This window comes from Synchiropus splendidus, chromosome 6, assembly GCF_027744825.2.
Source record: "Synchiropus splendidus isolate RoL2022-P1 chromosome 6, RoL_Sspl_1.0, whole genome shotgun sequence".
Classification (NCBI taxonomy): Eukaryota; Metazoa; Chordata; class Actinopteri; order Syngnathiformes; family Callionymidae; genus Synchiropus; species Synchiropus splendidus.
In genome coordinates this window covers 23,252,353-23,274,360 of record NC_071339.1, presented here as the reverse complement: position 1 = coordinate 23,274,360, position 22,008 = coordinate 23,252,353, and the positions used below count along the sequence as shown (strand labels likewise).

At 42.6% G+C, this 22,008-nt stretch overlaps 3 protein-coding genes across 7 annotated transcripts; all 3 read right to left on the bottom strand.

Annotated features, from left to right (window-relative positions):
* Positions 1-141: 141 nt before the first annotated feature.
* On the bottom strand, positions 142-5,714 carry zgc:158258 (uncharacterized protein LOC791186 homolog). 2 transcript variants are annotated; one of them, XM_053868171.1, is made up of 5 exons: positions 5,656-5,702; positions 4,220-4,272; positions 3,864-3,995; positions 3,628-3,796; positions 142-3,551 (listed from the first exon to the last, which is right to left on the bottom strand). In XM_053868171.1, exons 3-5 carry the CDS (start codon positions 3,966-3,968, stop codon positions 2,485-2,487), a joined length of 1,341 nt encoding a protein of 446 aa, XP_053724146.1. In that variant the 5' UTR covers positions 3,969-3,995; positions 4,220-4,272; positions 5,656-5,702; the 3' UTR covers positions 142-2,484. The 2 variants fall into 2 exon arrangements, with proteins under 2 accessions (XP_053724146.1, XP_053724145.1); XM_053868170.1 differs by lacking the exon at positions 4,220-4,272 and having other exon boundaries at positions 144-3,551; positions 5,656-5,714.
* A 1,013-nt stretch (positions 5,715-6,727) lies between these two features.
* On the bottom strand, positions 6,728-11,601 carry yod1 (YOD1 deubiquitinase). 3 transcript variants are annotated; one of them, XM_053868116.1, is made up of 3 exons: positions 11,550-11,601; positions 9,451-9,663; positions 6,728-9,329 (listed from the first exon to the last, which is right to left on the bottom strand). In XM_053868116.1, the coding sequence occupies exons 2-3, from the start codon at positions 9,656-9,658 to the stop codon at positions 8,635-8,637; spliced, it is 903 nt and encodes a 300-aa protein (XP_053724091.1). In that variant the 5' UTR covers positions 9,659-9,663; positions 11,550-11,601; the 3' UTR covers positions 6,728-8,634. The 3 variants fall into 3 exon arrangements, with proteins under 3 accessions (XP_053724091.1, XP_053724092.1, XP_053724090.1); XM_053868117.1 differs by lacking the exon at positions 11,550-11,601 and adding an exon at positions 10,860-11,503; XM_053868115.1 differs by lacking the exon at positions 11,550-11,601 and adding an exon at positions 10,854-11,500.
* Positions 11,602-11,792: 191 nt separating this feature from the next.
* pfkfb2b (6-phosphofructo-2-kinase/fructose-2,6-biphosphatase 2b) lies at positions 11,793-21,758 on the bottom strand. 2 transcript variants are annotated; one of them, XM_053868658.1, is made up of 17 exons: positions 21,617-21,758; positions 21,305-21,387; positions 19,455-19,580; positions 18,011-18,107; positions 17,637-17,703; positions 17,414-17,488; positions 16,872-16,928; positions 16,654-16,778; positions 15,610-15,817; positions 15,377-15,523; positions 15,199-15,303; positions 15,007-15,136; positions 14,882-14,944; positions 14,752-14,816; positions 13,800-13,967; positions 13,287-13,309; positions 11,793-12,254 (listed from the first exon to the last, which is right to left on the bottom strand). In XM_053868658.1, exons 1-17 carry the CDS (start codon positions 21,646-21,648, stop codon positions 12,185-12,187), a joined length of 1,641 nt encoding a protein of 546 aa, XP_053724633.1. In that variant the 5' UTR covers positions 21,649-21,758; the 3' UTR covers positions 11,793-12,184. The 2 variants fall into 2 exon arrangements, with proteins under 2 accessions (XP_053724633.1, XP_053724634.1); XM_053868659.1 differs by lacking the exon at positions 13,287-13,309.
* Positions 21,759-22,008: the final 250 nt, after the last annotated feature.

Here is a 22,008-nt window from a genome sequence, read left to right as displayed (position 1 = left end):
TGAAATCCCTCCGTCGCGTGTGTAGGCTGCCGCGAAAATAAACACGCGTATGACTTTACGTTGGTATAGCTGGTTTATGGGGACGTTTTACCTGACATGGCACGCACGTTACGGGGACATGGTGGGGAGGACATGCTGATGTCCCCATAAGTCGAGCACCGTAGACACATTCAGGAGGCATAATTAAGCTTCCATCTCTTTTTTTCGACATGTCCTTATAAGTACGAAAACCTGACAAATTTGTGTATCATACACACACGTTTGTATCTATCTTTATAGGGACCTCTCACCCTAAACCTAGATTAGAATACAATAGCCTTTATTGTCATTGTAGCAGATGATGCAACACAATTGAGTGACATCTCCCTTGTGCAACAGCATAATAATAAAAACTAGGTGGTAATAAAGTGTAGCGCAGTGTAAACAAAAGATGCTGATATGTACAGGAATTAAAAAGTTAAGGAGGTAGATGTAGTTGTTATTACTCAGTAGCGGGTGACCAGTGCAGAGTGAAAAGTGCAGAGTGAGTGAATGTCAGTGCGAATTCAGATTCGAGTTTATTGCAACGACAGCTCTTGGATAGAAACTGTCCCTGAATCTGTTTGTTCTTGAGCGGAGTGACCTGTAGGAGGGCAGCAGGTTAAACAGGTGATGGCCAGGGTGAGATGTGTCTCTGATAATGTTCTGAGCTCTACTGAGGCAGCGGGAGTTGTTGATGTCCTGAAGAGAGGGCAGAGGGCAGCCAATCTTCTCCGCTGTCCTTATTCTCCTCTGCAGCCTATTCTTCTCTGCCTCAGTACAGCTGGAGTACCACACCGTGATGGCGTATGTCAGCAGACTCTCAATGCTGGAGGTAGTTTGCGACCACCCTACAAATAGCTAACCTTAACCAGGACTATGAACCAAACTGAAACCAAGTTACTTTGATGTGACCCCATAATGCAACACGGTCCAACAAGTAGGTGTAGTTCCGCGAATTAGTCCCCACAACGATAGCTAAACAAGTAAACACACACACAACACTCACTGACGTAATGCTTTCCCCAGCTTCTCACCGTAAACCTAACCATCCTAAACAAATAGCTAACCTTAACCAGGACTCTGAATCACACTGCAACCTATGTACATCTCTACATACATGTCTGAAATTGGTCATTCATTTATTACTTGCAACTTGCTACCCTATTGCAGGTTTGTGGGAAGAGCCTAGTTACACGGGACAAGACACAAAAATACGCTCATCGATTTACAATTAAGATGAATTAATTCACAGGGCTGCCAGAACGTCGCGTTTCACAGTCACGACCACAATTGCTGAACACTTGACAAAGTCATCTCTGCTCCCAACATATGACACCTGTAACAAAGCACGTCCATGGACACAGAAGACATGACAACACAACCTGTCACGCAACAATCCACTCGGCACGCAGTCCGGTCGCTCCAGGAACGTTGCATAACTAAATCCTCCCATGTGAATGAAGGAGGAATTAGAAGCCAAACATGCAAAGTGAGTAGCAGAGTAGAGAAAGTCGGTGGGGATCGCATGATTCTAGCTAATTAGATAGTGGAAGATCAGTGGAGATGAAGTGTAACGTGAGAGTGACTATGGATGTTCACTTGAGACGTTTGAGTCGTAGAACAAGTCTCATGGTAGCAGAACTGTAATTACATTGTGCAATTTCTTCAGAAATTGGTGACTTGGTATGCGTAAAAGACAGTGTGACTTATTGGCCTTCATTTCCATCAACTCAATCTTTCACCCTCTGAATAAAAGCAAACAAACATTTCAAAAACAGTTGTGCTAGTCGAAATGGTTTAGTATATTTATGTCTTTGTTTTTTGCCTCTCCATGGACCCTGGAACTAACCAGAGGCGATCTATGACAGCAGCAATGACAAAAAAGAGAGACGTGCTAGGCCACTTTGTACTTTCAACTTTATTTCATTCAATAATGAGTGTTGGGTTTAAAAAAATAGTGAAATATTTGCGCTCAAAAGGTCACATTTCTGCTTTCATCACGATTCCGATGGTTCACAGCATGCAATTAATATCCCACAAATTGCATTCTTTGTAAAAAATATTGAAATTCAGTAGGCACATGTGTCAAATTGTCAGCTGCATGTACCTGTTTTTGAGGTACCAAACGTAAGTTGTGCTTGACATGTGAAGAAAGAGTTTTTACTCGCACTGTAACTAACATATATCTGGTATGAATATGAAGGAGTTTTCTTGATCATGTTAAATCCCGATGGACAGACTGTGTGACGGTAGAGGAGGCCAACTCAACCATGTTGGGGACTAAACGTGCGTCTGATAGTTCAATTATGTAAATCCTCAGGTAAGATAGGTGACGCAGATCAAGTCCTTAAATTCTCTTTTGCCTCGTTTGCCAACCGTTCCTTCTTAACTGCCTTTAATCTCTCTCCCTCTTGAACTCTCTCTGGCCGCTACATTAATGCTATAAGGCTCCAGCCCTCATTCTCATTCTTTCAGCAGACCCAGCTTCCTCAGAGCCTCCTTCCGATCGGCACCCATCCCCGGTACAATCATCACAGAGTAGCCCACTGCATTTGTTGGCTTTTGAGCCGGTGTCTGAGGCGGCGGTGTGGTTTTGCTATGGCTTGTTTTGCCACTGGTGCCGTCATATTGGGCTGTTGGTTGTTCCAGGCTAGAAGTCTTCTGTCTGTTGTTGAGTCCACCGTTTGATAACATCTCGTTTCGTGACGCGTGGTGAAAGCTAGCGCTGCTCTGAAGCATCCTGGTTTTAGGTTCTTGAGAGGCGCAGAAAGACGGGGATCTGGAAGGATTAAGGTTTGATGGGACTTTTGTGTATTTGTTATTTGTTGGCTCCAAATAGGAGCAAGATGTTTGGGGTAGCGGTGCAGGAGAGTCATCATCTTTGAGCAAACCCAACTTCTGTAAAGCTTCTCTTCTCACTGTGTTGGGATCTGAAGCTTTTTTCAAGTAAAAGGAAGGTCTGGAGGTCAACTTCACTTCTTCCTGCGTCTTCTCTTGTACTGTCTGAGGAATAGTCTTAGGTTTGGGTGGCACCACTGGAGGAGGGGCCGCTAACTTGGAAGAATCTGTATTTGTTCGGTCGAATCTTCCATAGCGTCGGCTTTCCATGACGACCGGCGGCGGTTTGTATGAATCAATGGTATGATCCACTGAGGGACACAAAGGTGTTTTTTTCGTGGACGCGCTCCTCTGCAGATGGACCAGGGCGTCATAAGACAGAGGTCCTCTCGGTAAAGCACCCTCAGCTGTCCGAAAGGAAAGGTCTTTAGTTTTAGTTGGAGGTTGAATGAGGACATTAACCTCAAGAGGAACTTCAGGCTTGGGTTGTTGGGGGATCGCTTTGTTGATCAAAGGAGCCGGATTGGGTTTTGTGCTGGTATTCTTTTCTAGTAGGAAACCCACTTTGGGACGGGAAACTGGACACGCTGAGCCATTGGCCTGGACGAAAGGTGTTGGAACCAGGTAGCTCAGCTTTGGTTTGTTGTCAACATGTTCCTTGATGGGATCCATGGAGTGATGCATGTGAAAGCCTTCAGAGGAAGCCGGTTATTACACACTACACACCATATATTTAGTCTGGAACTCGTCAAACCAGAACTCACTCACCATTTACTCCACTCCTGCCCATTTGGGCAGTTCCTGGTTTGGTTGGATGCTCAAGTTCATCATTGGAGAGGCCACTATCTTCCTCAGTATCCAAAGACTCGATCGTCTCCTCCAAGAACATGAGGCAGGCCTTCTCTTCAGCTGACAGATAATCCAGACTGTCATCACTCTGTTTGGGTCAGTTGTTTCATCAGCACCAGGAGAAGTTTGGGGTGGTACTTCTGAGTGTTACTTACGAAAGCAGAATTAACACTAACGACACTGTCGCAGCTGCCGGCGCTGTCCATGGCCGTCGCAGTCTCCACATCTGCCCCACCAGGCCAAGTGTCACTCTTAGGCATCGTGTCCACACCCTAGTTGCTGTTTTCCTAGTCGAGGGGGAAAAGGGTTGTTTACTTGCTGTGCTCTGAAGGTGCGTGTGAGATGAGGGCCAAATTGGAGACTCAAATGGCTTTTCTTGTTGTTTCTGATAAACCGATGATTTGATGCCACATTTGTTTTGATATGACATGCCACTCTTTCTGTAGGAAGACGTTCATGTTCACACTGGTGCAGTTGGTCATCATCATTACGTGAACATCGTTGCACACACCATATTCCCTGGGCGACTGGTGGACTGCTTGGTGGTCACCACCGCTGACAGGACTGGTGAGAAAAGAAAATGCCTGGTGGAACTGTGTCCTGACTAGAGGCTGATATTAATGCCAAAATGCTTTTAATGTATTTTACTGAAAAGCATCCAGCTGTCTGATCTAGAGCAAGTCTTCCAATTGACCTGAATGGGAGGGACCTTTGAGACACCTGGATTATATGACAGTAACTGGAGTCCAGGTGACGAGGATACTTCAGCCAGTAATTAAAGTTTTCCATATCTGCCATGTAGCATCAGTCATTTCTGCTTGACCAGATGCTGACCTCTTCGCCTATACTTTAGAGTGTAATAGTGATTGCGAGCAGAAGTCGAAGGGTGTTGTTGACAGGAGTTCAAACTATTGCCATAAACCACCAGTAAACATGTAGAAAAAAGTGGATGGAAGATATGTTTTAATTGCACTGCGTGGCATTTATTATCAGCAGTATGATTGTCGCTATTCTTGCCTATATCAGCGTGCTTTTTTTTTTTTGGCTGCAATTAAAGCTGCTAAGTCTTTACCCTTGTTTTCCTAGAGATTGTACTTTGGCTGTGTGTATCAGATACATGGTCCCTGATGACTAGTCAGGGTGGAGAGTAACAGGGTCATACTGATATCTAACTGCTTTTCTTACTGCATGTGACTCAGATTACAGCGGCTCCTAATCTCCCTCTGCTGGATCAGTTTCAGCAAGGTGGAAGGTCCTGAGTGTTACATGACATCCAGTCTGCTACGTTGTTTTACAGTAATTGACAGACATGCGTGCGAAGGAATCACTTCACTTGTGCAATGGTTAATGCGCCCCAATTGTAATGAAGCTGGAAGTTCAGTGAACAAACGTATAGATATTGGATATGATTCAACACCTGAGACCGTATAGAGATCACCCAGGAAACTGGAGCAGTGATGTCGTTTAGCGATATTAATGACTGTAATACATGATACTAAGTACATGAATAAGCAGCTGAATTAGATTTGGTCAGCTTAGTAGTGAGTTTTCGACCCAGTCGGCAGCAGCAGTTGTTGCGTGGGACGGACACATAGCAGTTATGTCTGCCATAATTGTGCAATATGGTCAAATCGTTTTTATGTTTCACCGTCCACACAGTCTGCTGGGTTCGAGGTAATAATCACTTCACGGAGGCCGTGTATAACATTTCTACCTTCCACATGTATAAGCAGAAACTCAAGCGCATGTGCAGGTGCGCTCTTGTGGAAGTCGATTTAAAGTGTTTAAATTACATTGCAAGAAATGATTAATATTATTTTCCATTTTCTTTCCATTAGTTTAAACAAATGGGAATTAAGTATATTTTGCTTAATTAATGGATCTTTTCTGTCATTAATGTTCCGGAATATAAAGCCAAAACGTTAGAAAAATCAATCGTGTACTTACCGGAGAGTCTCCCTGACGTCACTTGTCCATTCTCTTTTACGTCTGTCGGTCAAGTGGCGAGCGCGCGCGCTGTCACACCTACACGAAGACTTTGTGCTAATCCTCTGGCCAGTCAGCGAGCAGCAGTCGCTTGGGCCGTCACTATGACAACAGTTTCTGCGGTCAGCCCGACGCGTACCGCGAGTCTGCGCGTGCGCGGGATTCCTGCTCTCGCGATGACGTTACTACAGTTACTCTACACGGACAAAACAAATAGACTGCTGTTTACGACACCGTAAGATGAGAGCCGTACATTTCCCCCTCAACTTTATTGAAAAAAGGTAAAACTATAATAACATTATTTCCTTGTTTTCTCTTACATCTACATTTATTCATAAACGTTTTTGTTATTTCTATCTCGTTTAGTTTAAACATATTTTTCATGCTTCGATCATACCTTTGCTTTGAAAGTTTTTATTTTCTTTTTTCATTATTTTTTGGCATTTTTCAAATTATCAGCTTCCCCCACGCCTTTTCTTTTTTTGTTCTTTTAACAAGAATTCTACCAATTCAGGTGCCGTTGAAAGTATTAATGGTCATTTGGGTTAGGGCTGATATCAAGACTACAACGTTCTCCATTTTGTTTTAATCAGAGCTGAAACTGATTCCTCCTTGACAGTCACTGCTCCAATCTAATTTAAACTTTATTAACCAGACACAGAGCCGAAGCTCATCTTTCATGAGAATTAACCAAGACATCAAGATAGGATTTTTCTGTCTAATAAGCAAATACTGAAACAAGTTGCCGATTTTTCAATAGCTTTGCAGCGTTCATCTGCAGTGAGCAGTGTTGCATTCAGCAGGATCAACTGCAGCCACGTTCCATGACAACGCTGTGGCTCTTGAAAGTGAGCGAACAATTGGACAGATCCCATTATGCGTTGATGCTCCCAAAAATAACACACATCTAATCCTTCAGCGATCACTCTGGATCACCACTGATCAGCTGAGTGGGAGTCATTTACTGGATTAAAACCTCAAACCTAGACGAAGAAATCATGACACTGATGAGTAATTGTCTTAAGGAGTAAAGTAGTGTGTACAGAAAGACTTTTATTTGTGTCACAACACTGACAAAATCAAGTTACTCCAGTTTGTAGTGCTTTTGAGTGCAACATTCGTTCATGTCCTTGTAGAGTCTTGAGAACTTGGAGATATTAAAAAAAAAGCCATTTCACTTGTTTGCCAGCTTGATGTTAATGTAAACAGGAAAAGTAACAGCCAAGAATGGGAGGGTTGGTAATGACATCACACATGTACAACCAAAAACAGAGTGTGTGAAATCATTGCTAAAGTAAGAACGACTCAAAGAGAGCTTATTCCTGATATTGAACTAGAGAGAACATTTTTCACTGATGTGTAGCTTAAATCGACAACGTCCACCGTCACAACGTAACATTGCTTGGCTACACAGAAGTCATAATTATAAAGCACCAGCAAAAAAACAAAAACAAACACAGTGAATGCAACCACATGATTCTTTCTCATAGCACCATGATGATTCAAATCATACAAAAGTTATCAACTCAAAAGAAAAATATCAGCACTTTAAATGTGTTTAAAGGGGCATCAGAGTGAAGAACAAAATGTTTGGACTTTGGCATGTTTAATACGTGATGGGTTGGTGAAGTGTCATGGATTTCTGAGGTTAACTATTGCTACAAAAAAAAAAAAAATCAATTATAGTCTTGACTTTTTGCTGAAACAAAAAAGATAAAGTAGATGAAATTCCAGTTTGAAAATATCGACCTTTACTGTTCCGAAATCAGATTTTTTTTGTCGTGGATGTAACTACAAGCACCATCATTTAATTTCTTCCAACAGCTCAGAAGGAAACAGAAGAAATATGACCGACTGATGTGTTTCATAACAATATTGAATGAGGGTAACTGTCGCGATAAACAGAGCTGAACATGCAGCAAGATCATTTTCACTGCGCTAGTGTCCTTCAAGCTTTATGATCATGTCTTTTTCTGAACTTAGTATCGTAAAGAAACTGATGACAATGTTCATTCAAAATCATATTGAAGATAATTATTAACCACTTAACACCAGCAAAAACCTCATCTGCAAGTTTCCACAAAATACTTGAGCACTAGCCAAAATGGTGACTCAGCATTTGTAGCGACTTCTCCGGACTGCGATATTGTACCAAAAAAAAGCTGAGTCTGGGGCCAAAGTTTGCAATTGTTCAACTTTAGCCTGTGCATGAAACGTCACGATGTCAGTTCTCCAATTTGATCACAGTTGCATTGTTCCCACCAGTTTTGATGCAATTTGTTTGAGTTTAAAAAAAAAAAAGAAAGAACGCCCTACACCTGATGTTCGAAGTTCACATACAAATCTTCATCCCAAGCGCCACTTGTAAACACTAGAATATCGTTTTTTCCAAAAGGTTTAAAATCTAACTTTGGCGCCACCTAGCGTCCGCTCCGGCGTCTCGAACTAAATGTTACAGCACACAAATGGGTCGTTCAGCTCAAGACGAGTGAACAAAGCAGGATACTGATTCCGTGATATGGTTCAACAAAACGAACCCACCAAACCTGGAAGGCCACAGCAGCTCAGTAAACAGCACGTTTGAATCAGAAGTCGGCTAAAATGAAACGGCTCATTGATCAGTCTGGGTTGGAACTAAAACACGCTAAGTCATGGATAACAGTCAAATGGCGTTTAAGACAGTGAGTAGTGTCAAGAGTGCCATCACACACGCGCACGAGTGGAGCTGATGAGCCGCCGTCGTACTTGTTTAGCAGGAAGTGTTTATTGGACCGAGTTGGTTCTGGAGCTGTCTCATAGCGAGATGGCAGCAGAACTCAGCAGGTGTGTAATACTGACCAGACTTGAGATGTCATGTCAGTGACTGTGAGGTAGAGGACACAGACGGACAGTTGCCTGACATAGGGGGAGTCAGTTTGGTGGCTGTTGGCGTGAGCGATATTATACTTCTCCAAAATTGGTGTGGCCCGTCTCCTTGGCGTGCTCCCGGGCCTCCTTCTGTCCCACCAGGCCTGTCTGACACACCATGCAGCGCAGCGCGAAGCGGTTAACGTCCGTGAACTGCCGCTTGCGTCGAGCCTCGTCGGCCAGCTCCAGGGCCTGGGCCAAGATGATGTCATCAGTGGTGGAGAAGATAGTCTGGGGCGGGGCGTCGGAGCCAGGCGTCTCTTTCTGAAGCGGGTCGTAATGGATGCCGTCGTAAATGAGCAGCACCCGTTTGCGGTAGCCGGCGTCCTCCCCGAATCGATCCACACGCACCGTCTGAGTGTCCACCACGCAGATCTCGCACTGGTAGAACTTAGACAGGATGGACACCTCGATGGCGCCGCCCCAGGTGTCGTCGCGTCTAATCCAGGAACAGTAATCCTCATTGCTTTTGCCCAAAACAGCTTCAGAGTACGCAGTCGGGTCGCTGGACACCACTTGGGCGATGAGGCCCCTCATCTCGGGCGCACAAGCGGGGTCATAGACGCCACCCTCCACCACGTAGTACACGCTTGTGAAGAGGCAGGAGTTGTCGGCCGGCACGACCCGGCGCTTGAGGATGGGGGCGAGGTCCAGTCGAGGAGGTAAGGTCACGGCAGGACGATCTACAGACTTCGGTTTGTTGTCTTCTTCTACAATCAGCGTGTCACCTGCAAAGCAGACACAGGGCTGATGAGCACCGCAGCACATCAAAGCACCAACTTCTGGAGAAGAACAAGCAGCACATTCGAAACATTGAAACAAAAACAAGCGTTTTCTATCGAGTATCACCTGACTTGATGGGGTAGTCCTTGAGGTGAGCGGCTCCGTTGCGCAAGTCCAGATTGGACGGAGGGTAACCCACCATGATCTTCTGCACGTCACACGGGATCCCGGTCAGCTCCTCCACCTTTTTCTTCAGCTCTTGCACACAGGACTGGTGAGTCAGGCCCTGCATTATGTGGCTCCCATTTTTAGTTTTACAGCGAAGCCGCAACATCCTGCCTGCCAGAGAAGGTCAGAGCATTTAGAGATGGATAAACTCTCTGCCAACAGGAAGAGTGAATCACTGATGAGCTGTTAGACAGAAAAGTTTAGGGCAGCTGCAGTACCAGTGCTAAGAAGGTCATAGGTGTGATGCAGCTTTAGACAACTCTGGGAGTGAACCAGAGTTTCTTCCACCAGCTTGGTGAGAGCGAGTCCTTCAGGCACTCTATGGTCAACAACTAAATTACCTTAGTTTCCGGACGATTAGTCACAGTTTATACTCAGGTGCGACTTGAATTTGTTAAAATATAATTTCCCATGTTCTTAAAAGTTATTTCCCACCGACTGATGTGACCAAGGAATAAACATTCCATGATGTCTGTGATGCGCCCTGAGAATCTTATTCTGATCCCCACCCATCGAGAAGCCAGAAATCATGCGTGATCAAGTGTCACAACAGCGAGACAACTCAACACATATCATAGAAATGGACACGATTATGGTGTTTTTTGTTGTTTATAGACAGATCAACATCATAATAACCAAATGAGAGAACACAAGTATGGCTTGTGGAACTGAAGCCCCTCAGATGACCAGGCTGTAACAGGTGAGAGCGGCTGCAGAGGAGTGATGTTTACAGGTCATGATTAAAAGCCTTTTTTTTACTGTGCTATAAAACAACCCCCACCCCTTTGCTTCCTTGTTTCTCAGTCAGTTTGCTTCTTGTCTACGTTCCGTCCCACAGCAGGTCAAGTCGGCAGTGACCCTTGCGGTCTTTGGGCTTCATGCTGATTTTTTTTCCTACTGTGTGTAGTATGGCCAGAATGCAAACATTAGAATTTTGGATAATGCGGCAAGTTATAGGGTATTTCTTCTAGTTATGTTACTTCTCTGCAACTTGCTTCTATAATTAAGCAAAACTGGTGTAAACAGTGAAATGTGTGCAACTCATTCAAGAGCAATATTAACTATTATATTCCACACAAATTTAGACATTGTTGTGTGCACTGCTACAGGAGGATGGTAATCTATTTAAATGTGTGGGCCTGTTTTTATTTACATTCCCAAGCATATAAACTACTTGTTTTTTAAGACACGTGCATCAGCACAACATGAGAATTGAATCACTATGATTCTTACAGACCACATGAATATGTCTTGACTGGGGAAAAATGATTCGTTTAAGTCATCACTGCATTAGTGCTCACCCCTACCCGACGAATTCACGCCTGAACGCAGTCATTCTGAGTTTCACTCTCTTCCATAGTCCAGTCATTGTGTGGACTTAAAAGTCTTCATATACTTATAGTTTTACGTCGTCGCTCTTCACGGCCATAAATAAAACCGCGTCTTAATTCTGACACCGATGGCGTCAGCACCAAATTCGCCTGCTGATTGGCCAGGTTGATCAGTAACGGTAATTGAAAATCGTCCCTCACGTGACGTAAACATCAAGCATCATCTTTGATTTGCCTTCCAGCGAGTTGTTGGCGTAGCTCCACAGCGGGAGTCGGCAAACAGCGGTAGTGCGGTGTGCGTTCATCTCCACACATCTTCCAGCGAGATGATGCTACGCTAGCTGTCTAGATGACTCATCAGAAACGCTCCATTGTTGGACACCGTGACAGAGATAGCACAACTTCGAAACTTACACAAACAGGACGACGGCCCGACAACTCAATAAGTTAGTGAACATGAACAGGGGCGATGTTTGAAGGCGTTGAACGCCTGACACGAGCTAAAGAAGGCGAGTTTTTCTTAGCACGTTAGCATTATTACTTTGAATTAAACACGGTTCACACACGGTTTTGTGGGAAGCGTCGACGAGCTTCTCGGCGTCATAAAAGTCGCGTTGCAACACAATTACGAAATGACGTCGAGAAGTGTTGAGTGGGTTTTCTTACCTGCCGTAGACTGGAGCTCAGCACAGAACAATAAACATCAACTGAGCGACGCAGTGCGTCATCACGCTAGTATGACATCATGACGCACGACTGCATTGCTTTACCGTAAATACCGGAGTTGATAAACCGAAGAGTCTGGAGGGTTTGCGCACAAAAATCCGTTCATACAGCCAAGAAGTAGGCTACACACAACAGGAATAGATGTCATGGCAAATAACAACTCACGAAGACATATGTGATGAGTATGTATTTATTGTTTTGATATATTCGTGTACAACAATACTTGCAAAACACAGCTTTATCTGCGCTAACAGACATTGTCTGTAAAAAGGCACAGAGGTTTCCAAACGAGACAGAAATTAAACCACAGTATGGGATTATCATCGCCATGAGAATAAATCCATCATAACTTGGATTCTCATGTTCATTCAAATTGGGTTCTTCCTGTTTCCAGGCAGCGACATGCAGCTATTGCAATCAAAGTCGATCATAAATATACTGTATATTTCCACAAGGAGTTTCACTGCTAATGTGTCAGTGTGTTCATACTGTGCCATTACTATAGTGGAAGCAGCTTTTATCATATTACAGGGTCACGTTTGACCCGGGTCCCCTCTGTAGGTGCCAGGTGACCTTCATTCAGGAGCGGGCACAGTCAACAGTTTCCTCTGAGCTCTCATAGTCGATTTCTTCACACAATGACTCCTAAGAGAAAGAAAGAAGGTCACTCATGGTGTGTATTAATCGTTTAGACTAAACAGTATTTATAGATTTTGTTATTTTAAAGAAATAAGAGAATCCTGACTCAAATATATTTCAGCACAATTTGGCATCAGATTTAATATCTTGCTTCACCCAGCCCCTGTATTTCCACAGTATTCTAGCAAAACCTATCAACCCAAAACAGTATTTTGTTCTTATCTTCTGCTGTTATATAAATACAACTTCATTAGGTGAGGTCATGGCCTCCTTAGTGGATCACCAGCCAACCTATGAATGCAATTCTGAGCATTTTCAGTAAATGTTTTCAATATAATGAAACACTATATTTGGGGACTGGAGTAGCTATAATTAGCATTTAGTAGCAAAGGGCTCAGGTCTTCCAGGAAACATTTATGAGTCTATATTTGGATATTGGTGAAAGGAAAGAGTATTATTATGTTCACTATAAAACAGAAAATGTCCAATTTATTATGTTGAATTTCCCCTCTGTGGGACCAATAAAGGACATCTAATCTAATATGTGCCAAGACCGCTCACCAGCTAACGTTACATTAGAATGCTGCAAACAGTCTTTCAAATTTATAGCCGCCGCTGGATTTTAAACCCAGTCCATTGTACACGATGAAGTGGCTGAGCAAACAACAATGTTTCAGTCACTTATTTTGGGTAAAATGTTGTAAAGGATAGCTGCTATGTGCTAACCTCAGTTAGCATCTGTCAGTTAATATAAAATACATTATTTTGAGCACGGGTCTCAGGTTTTTGATCCACCCGGTCTGGTGCTACTTGTTTCAACTGACCCCTCATTGGTTAAAGGTATGAACTTGATTGGTTAGATTGAAAACCTGCACCACTCTTCGAGGACCGGTCAGATGACCCCTGATTTAGAGCAGTGCATTGACAGCATGTCTCACACCAAATATCACTACTGTTACAAACACCAACACAGTGTACACAGCAGCGGAGCGATGGATGAATGAGGGGAAAAGACAAGACGGTGACGACTATACTCACTGACTCTGGCTTCCTCTCTGATACTGTTGGATAAATTTTGGAAAGAGACGGATAGAGATGTGGAGAAAAGATGAAGTAACATGTAAAACACACAGACAAATGTGAACATTGATTTTGTCTCACTCCTGCATGCAGGTTGTTTCCACAGTTGGACTGGACGCTGCAAACAAGTGGTGCTTAAAACATAGAAATTTAAGTTTTAATGAGGCAGTTTTGTGCCTATCCCTCAGCACATTGCTTTTAATAAGACTTGTTTTGCATGTGCAGCCAAATGCCACTGGATTTGGTTTGGTCAAATGCTCTTGTGCACATTCACAATGGTGGCAGCCATGAAGTCAAGCAGAAGTCATGCAAGAATTAGAAAAATCAAAATTCCATAATTTAAATTGGTCATGGTTAGTTCCTGCAAGAGAAGGAGTCCAGCAAAATACACACAAACACACAACTCCAAACACAAGGTCAGACTGATGACTGATGGTGGCAGTTTCAGGAGCTGGACACTCAGTCACTAACTTGGCTTTCCCGTTCCTCTGGCATCAGAGCTGATGGAGTGGGAGCCAGCGGGGGCCACGGCTGGTTGCCGGCACTGTAAAGCCTGGGACGCTTGACTTGGTCATGACTGGAGAGGGGAGTGTAACTATTTCGGCGGAGGAGGACGGCAGAGTCTTTCGGGATCTTACCCTGGCAGGGAAGAATGGCAGCTTGGTGAGGGGAAGAGAAGAAGAGGCGGAAACCAATAACCACTCACTCGATGGTCAAGCCACTTCAGGAAAAGCAATGGAAAATATGTGTGACTTCGATATTAAAAAGTGTGAAGTAGGGAGAGTGAAATCAGGAAGATAATTCGCCAGGTCCCAGCGATTTCTTGAGTTGTCTCGTGCTGCCTTTATGACCTGCCCACCGCGTGATTCGTTGGCACTGTGAATGTAGTACCGGGGTTGTCCAGCAAGCGTCGCCTTCTCACTAATATTCATGGAGGAAACAGTTAGGTGACTAATAACGAAAATTATTATTATTATTACTACTGCCATTTCAATAGCCAATAGTTAACGTTTAACTGTTCATAACATTGAACCTTGGAACAATTGATTGAACAATTTCACCATGAAAATAGTGACTAAAAATCAACTGAGGTCTAACTCTGAGGTCACACTTGACCTTCTACATGTTCCATTTCAGTCTTTGGCAAAGCCATGTTGAACAAAAACATACTTCAGTGGAAGAAGTAGAAAATAAAAATTGCATAGTTGTAAAATTAAAACACAAAACTTTGTCAGAGTATCATGAACAGGAGAAAAGCAGATACACACTCCAAGCTAGTTTGAAACAAACAGAATGGTAAAAATCAGCCATGCAATCTTGCTTACATTCCAGTCATGTTCCAGTTGAAGCTCAGCTCAGACCGGCTTAATAATGTTTGGCATCATGCTCAAACCCATCATGTAAAAACGCACTCAGCACTTACGAGTGGCCGGTCTCGGTGCGTGTTGACTGCCTCCACGTTCAGGTAAAACATCTCCACTTTGCAGCCTGTGCAGGCGAACAGAAACGTTTTGGAACTTGTTTCAGTCCAAATGGTAGCGTCGATGTCCTACCGTAAGCCACAGGGGTCAGTTTGAGGACGGTGTGGAGGGGACACTTCATGTAGGGAAGATCTTCTGCAGAGTGAAGATGGGATTAAAACAAGCTAATAAATCATCATATGACTGGATTTTCCTGCCTGCGCTTTTGTCCAGGAAGTAAGCGAGGAGGCAGCGCATCACAGCCTGGTGGCAAATGACCAGCACGTTTCCTTGTCTCTCTAACTCCATGATGACTGGCTCCAGACGCTGGACCAGATCCTGGTAGGACTGAACATCAAAGAGGAAAATTAGCAGACATGAAAGCATCAATAAAACTTGGGTCAGCTGACCTCTCCTCCTGGGTAGCGATAGTGATACTTGTCCTGGTCCCTTAAAGCAAACTCCTCTGGGAAACTCCTCTGGATCATCTCGTACGACATCTCCTCACACACACCCTGTGATAGCAGACCATTTCAGATGGGAGTCACATCACTGTGATGTATAAAGTAGAGTGATGAAGCTGCTCACAGCATCAATCTCATTCAGAATCTTCCACTGCTCGTAGGGAACACCCAGTTCCTCGGCCGTCTGTATGGTTCTCCTCAGCTGGCTGGTCCAAACCTTCAAGTCTGACAGCTCATGCTCCTTGATGAAGTCGTGGAGAGCGTGTGCAAACTGGGGAGATCAGAAACATGCTTCAATCACTATTTCAAAGGCACTTTAATCTGCAAACAGAGGGACATTAGTTTCCTTTATCTCACCTGCTTCCCACGTGGAGAAAGTTCAGAATCTCCTCCAATACGGCCCTCAACATTGTGGTTGCTTTCTCCGTGTCGACACAGGTAGATTGAGTGCGAGTGCACGTGGATGTTCATGAGGTAGTAGACGATCTTGCTCTGGATGTAGTCCTGGACCCGGTTCACAAGAAAGCGCCGTCCCACGTTCATGACTTTGATAAAAGACAGGTCCCTGCAGGACACATGAACCATGGACCTGATTGTCACCAGCGAGTGCGGATTCATGAAACTCAGCTTGTATTTTTTTATTTCATGTGTATACGTCGTGTATATATATATATATATATATATATATATATATATATATATATATATATGTTCAGTGATCATTTATATATATAAATGATCACTTAATTACCACTATGTAGTTTTACTACTATGTATCTACGGGTCACGTCCGGTGTGCTCCCGTATCCGCTCAATTTTCAAAGGAAAATGCTACATGGAGGTCTAGAGCTAGTCCACACAAGGACTAAGTTGGTCCCAGTTCTGTCGGATATGCCGTTCATCCACATGAAAAAAATCACCAGGTAAGAAAAGGCAGAAAAAATATGGAAACAAGTGACCAAAAAGGAAGGTGTCACACAGAACAAAAAAATCTTCAAAAAAAATCACCAGGACAAAAAGGTTGGGAAAAAGGTGACCAAACAATTCACCAAGAAATAAAAAAGTTTCCAAAAAATGATTTCGATTGCTTGTTGATGACATTAGTGTTCTCTTGAAAAATGTAAAAGTACTCCGACACCATTTTTTTCTTTTTTTTACAGACTGGGAATGGGCTTCTATAGTTTAGCGATTACATCACGGTTTTACAGACTGGGAATGGGCTTCTATAGTTTAGCGATTACATCACGGGGTCATTTATATATTTGATAACCTGGTGTAGTCAGCTCAACACTTTTCCTTGTTATTCACATTGCATTTCTTAAAGTTATTTGACTTTCACCAGGGTTTTCTGTGGTGGTAGAACATTACAAAACTAGAATATCACAGTCACGATTGTCTCACTTGTCATATTCCTCAGGATCCAAAGGTTGATATGTGACTTTGTAGCACTCGATTCTCTTGAGGAAATCGTCCATGACTCTCTCCCTGTGCCTCTCGGGATAATCTGGACTGGAAACTTTCACTTCCTGAAATTCAACAGGCGAATACAATGTCTTACATAACAGACAGGGATTATTAATAGTTTATAGTCCTGCCAGGAGTCACGCTGCATACTGTACCAGAATGTTCGCAGCGATGACCTCCGGGTCGTCACACACAGACTCCACGAAAAAAACCTGCCGACAAAACAAGCCAGGTGGGGGTTATGAAGGTCGACGGAGCCGACAGTGCCAGAGAGAGGAGATATTTCAACACTTGTAAGCAAGATAATATAGCAATTAGCTACCTAAGTAAACCATGGTCATAATAATAAAATGATAAACAACATTACCAGGCAAGTGTTAATATTGCCAGATGACAAAAAAATAAATAGCAACAAAGTATAACACAAAGTTGACTCCTTCTCTTGCAGGAACTAACCATGATCATTTCTTTACTACACATAAAATCTCACAGCTTGCAACAATATGATTTTTTTTTAAGTCATCCTTACAGTGTGAGAGGAATGCTGTTCATCATGTTTAAAAGTGGCAAACATTTAGAAAACATCAAAACCAGACATTAATATGGTCATTTTCAAAATAAATCTGATGTTTTTAAATATAATGAAAACAATTGAATTATTCGTGGAAAAGTGAACCTGACTTCCCACAACACCCACTTTGAAGGCATTTTCCCGTACGAAATCTTGAATCAGGTCTCTCCGCTCTCTGGTCGTGTTTGTTGCGTCGAAAACCTGACGACAGAATCAAGGCCACAGGTCAGTTTCTGGGACACTTCAGGATTACCACTTTCATCCAGACAGATGTGTCCGCGAGCTCGATAGAGTTTTGGAGCACAGAGACTGACACGCTCACGCAGGCAAAGCAGTAAAGTAGACTCACAGCGATCTGACCTCCCTCCACAGTCAAGTATGACTTCACGTCCTGCAGAGCCACCAGAGCACACTGCCTGCGGACAGCTGCATTAAAAACAATTCCACTGTGCTCCCAAGAGAAAGAATTGAGTGGCTGTTTCAGGATGCTATCAGCCACATGCTAACCTTTGAAATTGAATTACTATTAAACAAAAAACAAGTGATTTTTTTGCCAAGTTAGTGTTTCAGCGTTTGCCATATTTGAACGAGCAGAATCAGATTGACAGCAACAGCTTGTTTGATATGTGGGTCAGAATTGAATGGTGTAAATCTGCTGGGAGCCTGGCCATGTCACGGATCAGAAGCTGTGGAAATAGTGCGCTGAGTTACTGTGAGACCTACTTGCGTATCCTCATGGCCTCTTCGTTGTCGTGGCGGAAGAAATCGTACGACTTGTAGGATCTGACAGCTTCTCTGCGATACACACCCAAATTAAATACTGGAACGAGAACACAGACATTAGAACAGTTACTTTAATGTCAAGATTCAGGTTTGAATTCTGACTTTAGTAAATTAAGATAAACTATGAAGTTTGTTAGAATGAAAATTTATTTTCATTTGAAATTCTGTTATGAGCCAGAGAGTTGTATTGATTGTGTAAAAGCAGCTATCTAATTGGAAAAACAACTATGGAAAAGAGAGCTGAAACTGAAATGGTCTAAACCAGGGGTTCTTAACCTTTTTGATCTCGGGGCCCACCTCTCCCAAAACAAATGGGCCCGGGGCCCATTCAAGGAATAGCACTGATTCATTACTCTTATCATTTGTGATCAATAACCATATTTAATGTAATGTATTTAATGTACATGTAAACAAACCAAAACCTTGTGAAATGACGTGAAACCATGTGATCATTGCAAAGATATTTATTTGTCATTGAAAAGTCCAACCAGCAGCAAGTCATATTCATCACATTTACTAAAAAAATACACTTGATGCAAACAGTTGAGAAAATTGGAAAAAATTAATAAAATTCTGAATAAAATAAATATAATAAAACCATGTCTAAATATCATAAAATAAAAATAATATAATTTATTTAAACTCGAAGATATAAGTAAAGTGTAAACGAAACTATCGCCATAAGTGTTCTAATTAATTTTCAAAATTGCTTCAAAAGGTGCTTAAATGAACAGTGTTTACTGTTGGGGGCAGCGGCATCACTTTCTTTATCATTTTTTCTTTTCAAGAACTTCTCCATAGTTGTTAACTATCACAGATTGGCAGCTGTCAAGTCAATTCAGTGACTCGCTACTGCCACCATATGTGGCTCATGTATTACAACTGAGCGTCTCACGGCCCTCACGGAACAAAGGCGTAAAATAAAAAAAACTTTTAGCGGGCCTCTAGGGGGCACTCACAGGCCAAGCAAGGGCCCTGGCCCCATGGTTAAGAATCACTGTAAACACTTATAAAAAAATGAATAATGCAATAACCAGTCAACAGCTCATTGTGTACCACAGTCACCAGCAAGTGAGTGAAGTGAGCAGTGTTTGACTCTGAATATGAGGCTGCAAAGGAAAGAATCTTTGGAATCCCAAATATGCCTCTAAAGGCTTCTGCATCTCAGCGATCAGCGTCAAGCTACTTTCAGGATTTATTCAGTATACATCATTAAAAAGTGGGAACTGTTATCATATCAACTGCATCTGCTTGTCGTCATATCTACTGTTACTGTCATCATAAGTAACTTGACTGAATAGTTTTTGTGCGGAACATGGGCTTCTACTTGACAGTGCAACCTCAGTTCAGGAGAGGGTAAATTCAAACAGGCTTAAGTCTGTACCTTTGGTGGGAACGCCGACCCAGTTGAGGTAACGCGTTAGTTTCTTGGACATGTAGGTCTTTCCTCTTGCAGGAAGACCAATCATGACGATGACTGTCGGCGAGTTCGTCATGTAGGACGCCCATGCTACACCAGAACGTGGAGATAGTGACAACATTTAATCATGACATGACTGCAAGGTTAGGATTCAATAAAAAAAAAAAGGATGTCAGAGTACAACTCAATACACACATCAATGGCAGAGAAGATAATGAAATTACATAATAAATAACAAACAACTAGAGGAAAAGGCAACAATAGACTTGCATTGACAATTACTACAGGGTTGTTTTTGCATAATGCATGATTATTCTTTAAAGTTAAAGACAAAAGGAAGCTGAAAAAAATGAATTCATGAATAAAATAAAATACAGAAAGAAGAACAGACACACAGACGAACACTTTACAGCAACAAACTGATTGAACAAAGATGACGGTGAGGACAAGAAAACCGTATTGTAATCTTCAGAGAGATTTATTCCCACGTTTGCACACAAAACTTTTGTTTTACCATTTAAACTGTGAAAGCTATTCAGTGCCAAGTGTCGGGACAATTAGAGGATCACTTTTTGTGATAATCATGCGTGTGTGTGTTTGAATGGTGTGTGTGTCCTGCGATGGACTGATGACCTGTCCAGGGTGTATTCCTGCCAACGACCACTGGGATAGACTCCAGCACTCCCCGCAATCCTGAACAGGACTAAGTGGTGTTGAACTGACGCTGTATTTAATCAGAATATTGTAATATCTGTTTTATTATTTCCAAAATTCCATGGGACTCTTGCTTCTTGTCCTCTACATGAACATAACTTGATGTGATATTTCATGTAAATAGAAAAAAACGAACACTAATTTTACAAGTTCACTTGTGGTGACAAACAACTCAAAATCACTGTTGATACTTGTTGACTGACTGTCGGAACAAACCGGACACAGAAGCTAGATCGCTAATCTGACAAAGCTATGATTTCACTTTTTCGAATCATTGCTTTGCACTTTTCATGAGACCTCTAAGAGACAAACGATTTATCCTCCAATGTAGCAGATTGAGCACCAGCAACTGTTCCTGTATTCTGTTGTTTTCACAGTTATGTCCACTTTGTTTTCTTAGCATTTCCATTGAGTAAATATCAGAGCGGTTGTGTTTCAGAATGCAGCATGATGCTGACTGCGTGAGAGAGGGGTCAAACAGCTCTCATGACGCCGGCGTCATAAACGGTGGCACATTCAATTGTATCTGTCACCGTGTAAATGGAGTGTCAGGTTTTTTTGCTGAGGAATGCAGCAGGGAAACAGGGCATTGGGATGTTTACATTCCTCTTACAGACTAGAACACTAAGTCAAGCAAATTGTGCCAAATTTTAATGGTATCCTGCATAGAAAAAATGCTTAAACCTGCCATCAAAACGCTGCAATCTAAATTTGTCTTGTCTTGTAACAGGAAAATAGTGTTTTCCATTCACAGGATCTTTTCACAATCTCATCCAACCGTTTGAATCAATATTAATATATGGTGTCATAAATACAGTCATAAAAACACAAAACAAACGATAAATTTAGTAATAGTATAATGTGGCCTTCTAGCGATTTTAATTGCCTTTTGCCCTAAATTGGCGTACCAATGTGTGAGTCTAAACGTCCAGGGTGTCCTCCACTTATCACCAGAAGTAGCTACACTAGGTTCCAATCTCGTGTGAAATGTGTTAAAGTTTGACAAACAGTTTATCATAAACATGCAAAATGTGATACACCTAATGTTAATTACTGACAGAAGGAGAACTACTTCACCCTTAACAGGTCAGTAAACTCACAGCATTTCTTCTCGGTGGTCCTGAGCTCACTCCTCTTGGCTTCTGCAGCATTTGCTTCCCTGTTCGAGCTCGACATACTTGCACTGCGAGAGAGAAACACTCCAATGAAATAAGGGGATTCATGTTTAGTTTCCTTGGCAACCTCCTGGAAAACACACATTATTCTGACATACAGGTGCACAGTGGGACGGTGTATTTCCGGACTATATTTTTATACTTCACGCGTATCACTCCAGTCGGGGTGATTAGGTTCATGCGACACATCATCTTTAGCTGTGTGAAATTAAGCCACCAAATATGCTTTATTAATACCTGTTACAAGGCGCCGCTGGGCAGATAAACATGCTGCCAAATCCGCAAGCTCCAGCTGGTGTTGAAGGCCAACACAGGGGGAGAAGGAGCCGCTGAACACGGAGTGACCTCGCTGCTGGATGCAGCTGCTGCTGGCTCGATTCCTTCCAGCGCGGAGGTGTGCCACTACGTCATTCTACTTACCGTAACGCTCTGAATAGACGGGACCGTAATTGAGAGAGACATTGCGCATTTTTCAATGCTTCTGAGCACCTCGACTGTATTGCATGGGCATTCAAATGCAGCTTGAGAAACTATATCCATCGAATGAGGTTACTTTATGATTCCTGATAGATGTGTATTTTCTCTTAAATGGAGCCCTTAAAATGAGGTAACTCATCAATTTGAATAAA

What these genes read in the sequence shown, in the direction of transcription:
- zgc:158258 (XM_053868170.1), bottom strand. Translation starts at nt 3,968, where the DNA reads ATGCCTAAGAGTGACACTTGGCCTGGTGGGGCAGATGTGGAGACTGCG. An exon ending in TTAGTGTTAATTCTGCTTTC is followed by an intron (nt 3,797 to 3,863) that starts GTAAGTAACACT and finishes TGACCCAAACAG; the next exon opens with AGTGATGACAGTCTGGATTA. An exon ending in GGGCAGGAGTGGAGTAAATG is followed by an intron (nt 3,552 to 3,627) that starts GTGAGTGAGTTC and finishes CTTCCTCTGAAG; the next exon opens with GCTTTCACATGCATCACTCC.
- pfkfb2b (XM_053868658.1), bottom strand. Translation starts at nt 21,648, where the DNA reads ATGTTTATCTGCCCAGCGGCGCCTTGTAACAG. An exon ending in GACCACCGAGAAGAAATGCT is followed by an intron (nt 19,581 to 21,304) that starts GTGAGTTTACTG and finishes GTTCTGGTGTAG; the next exon opens with CATGGGCGTCCTACATGACG. An exon ending in CAGAGAGGAAGCCAGAGTCA is followed by an intron (nt 12,255 to 13,286) that starts GTGAGTATAGTC and finishes TCTTTCTCTTAG; the next exon opens with GAGTCATTGTGTGAAGAAAT.
- yod1 (XM_053868116.1), bottom strand. Translation starts at nt 9,658, where the DNA reads ATGTTGCGGCTTCGCTGTAAAACTAAAAATGGGAGCCACATAATGCAG. An exon ending in GGACTACCCCATCAAGTCAG is followed by an intron (nt 9,330 to 9,450) that starts GTGATACTCGAT and finishes TCTGCTTTGCAG; the next exon opens with GTGACACGCTGATTGTAGAA.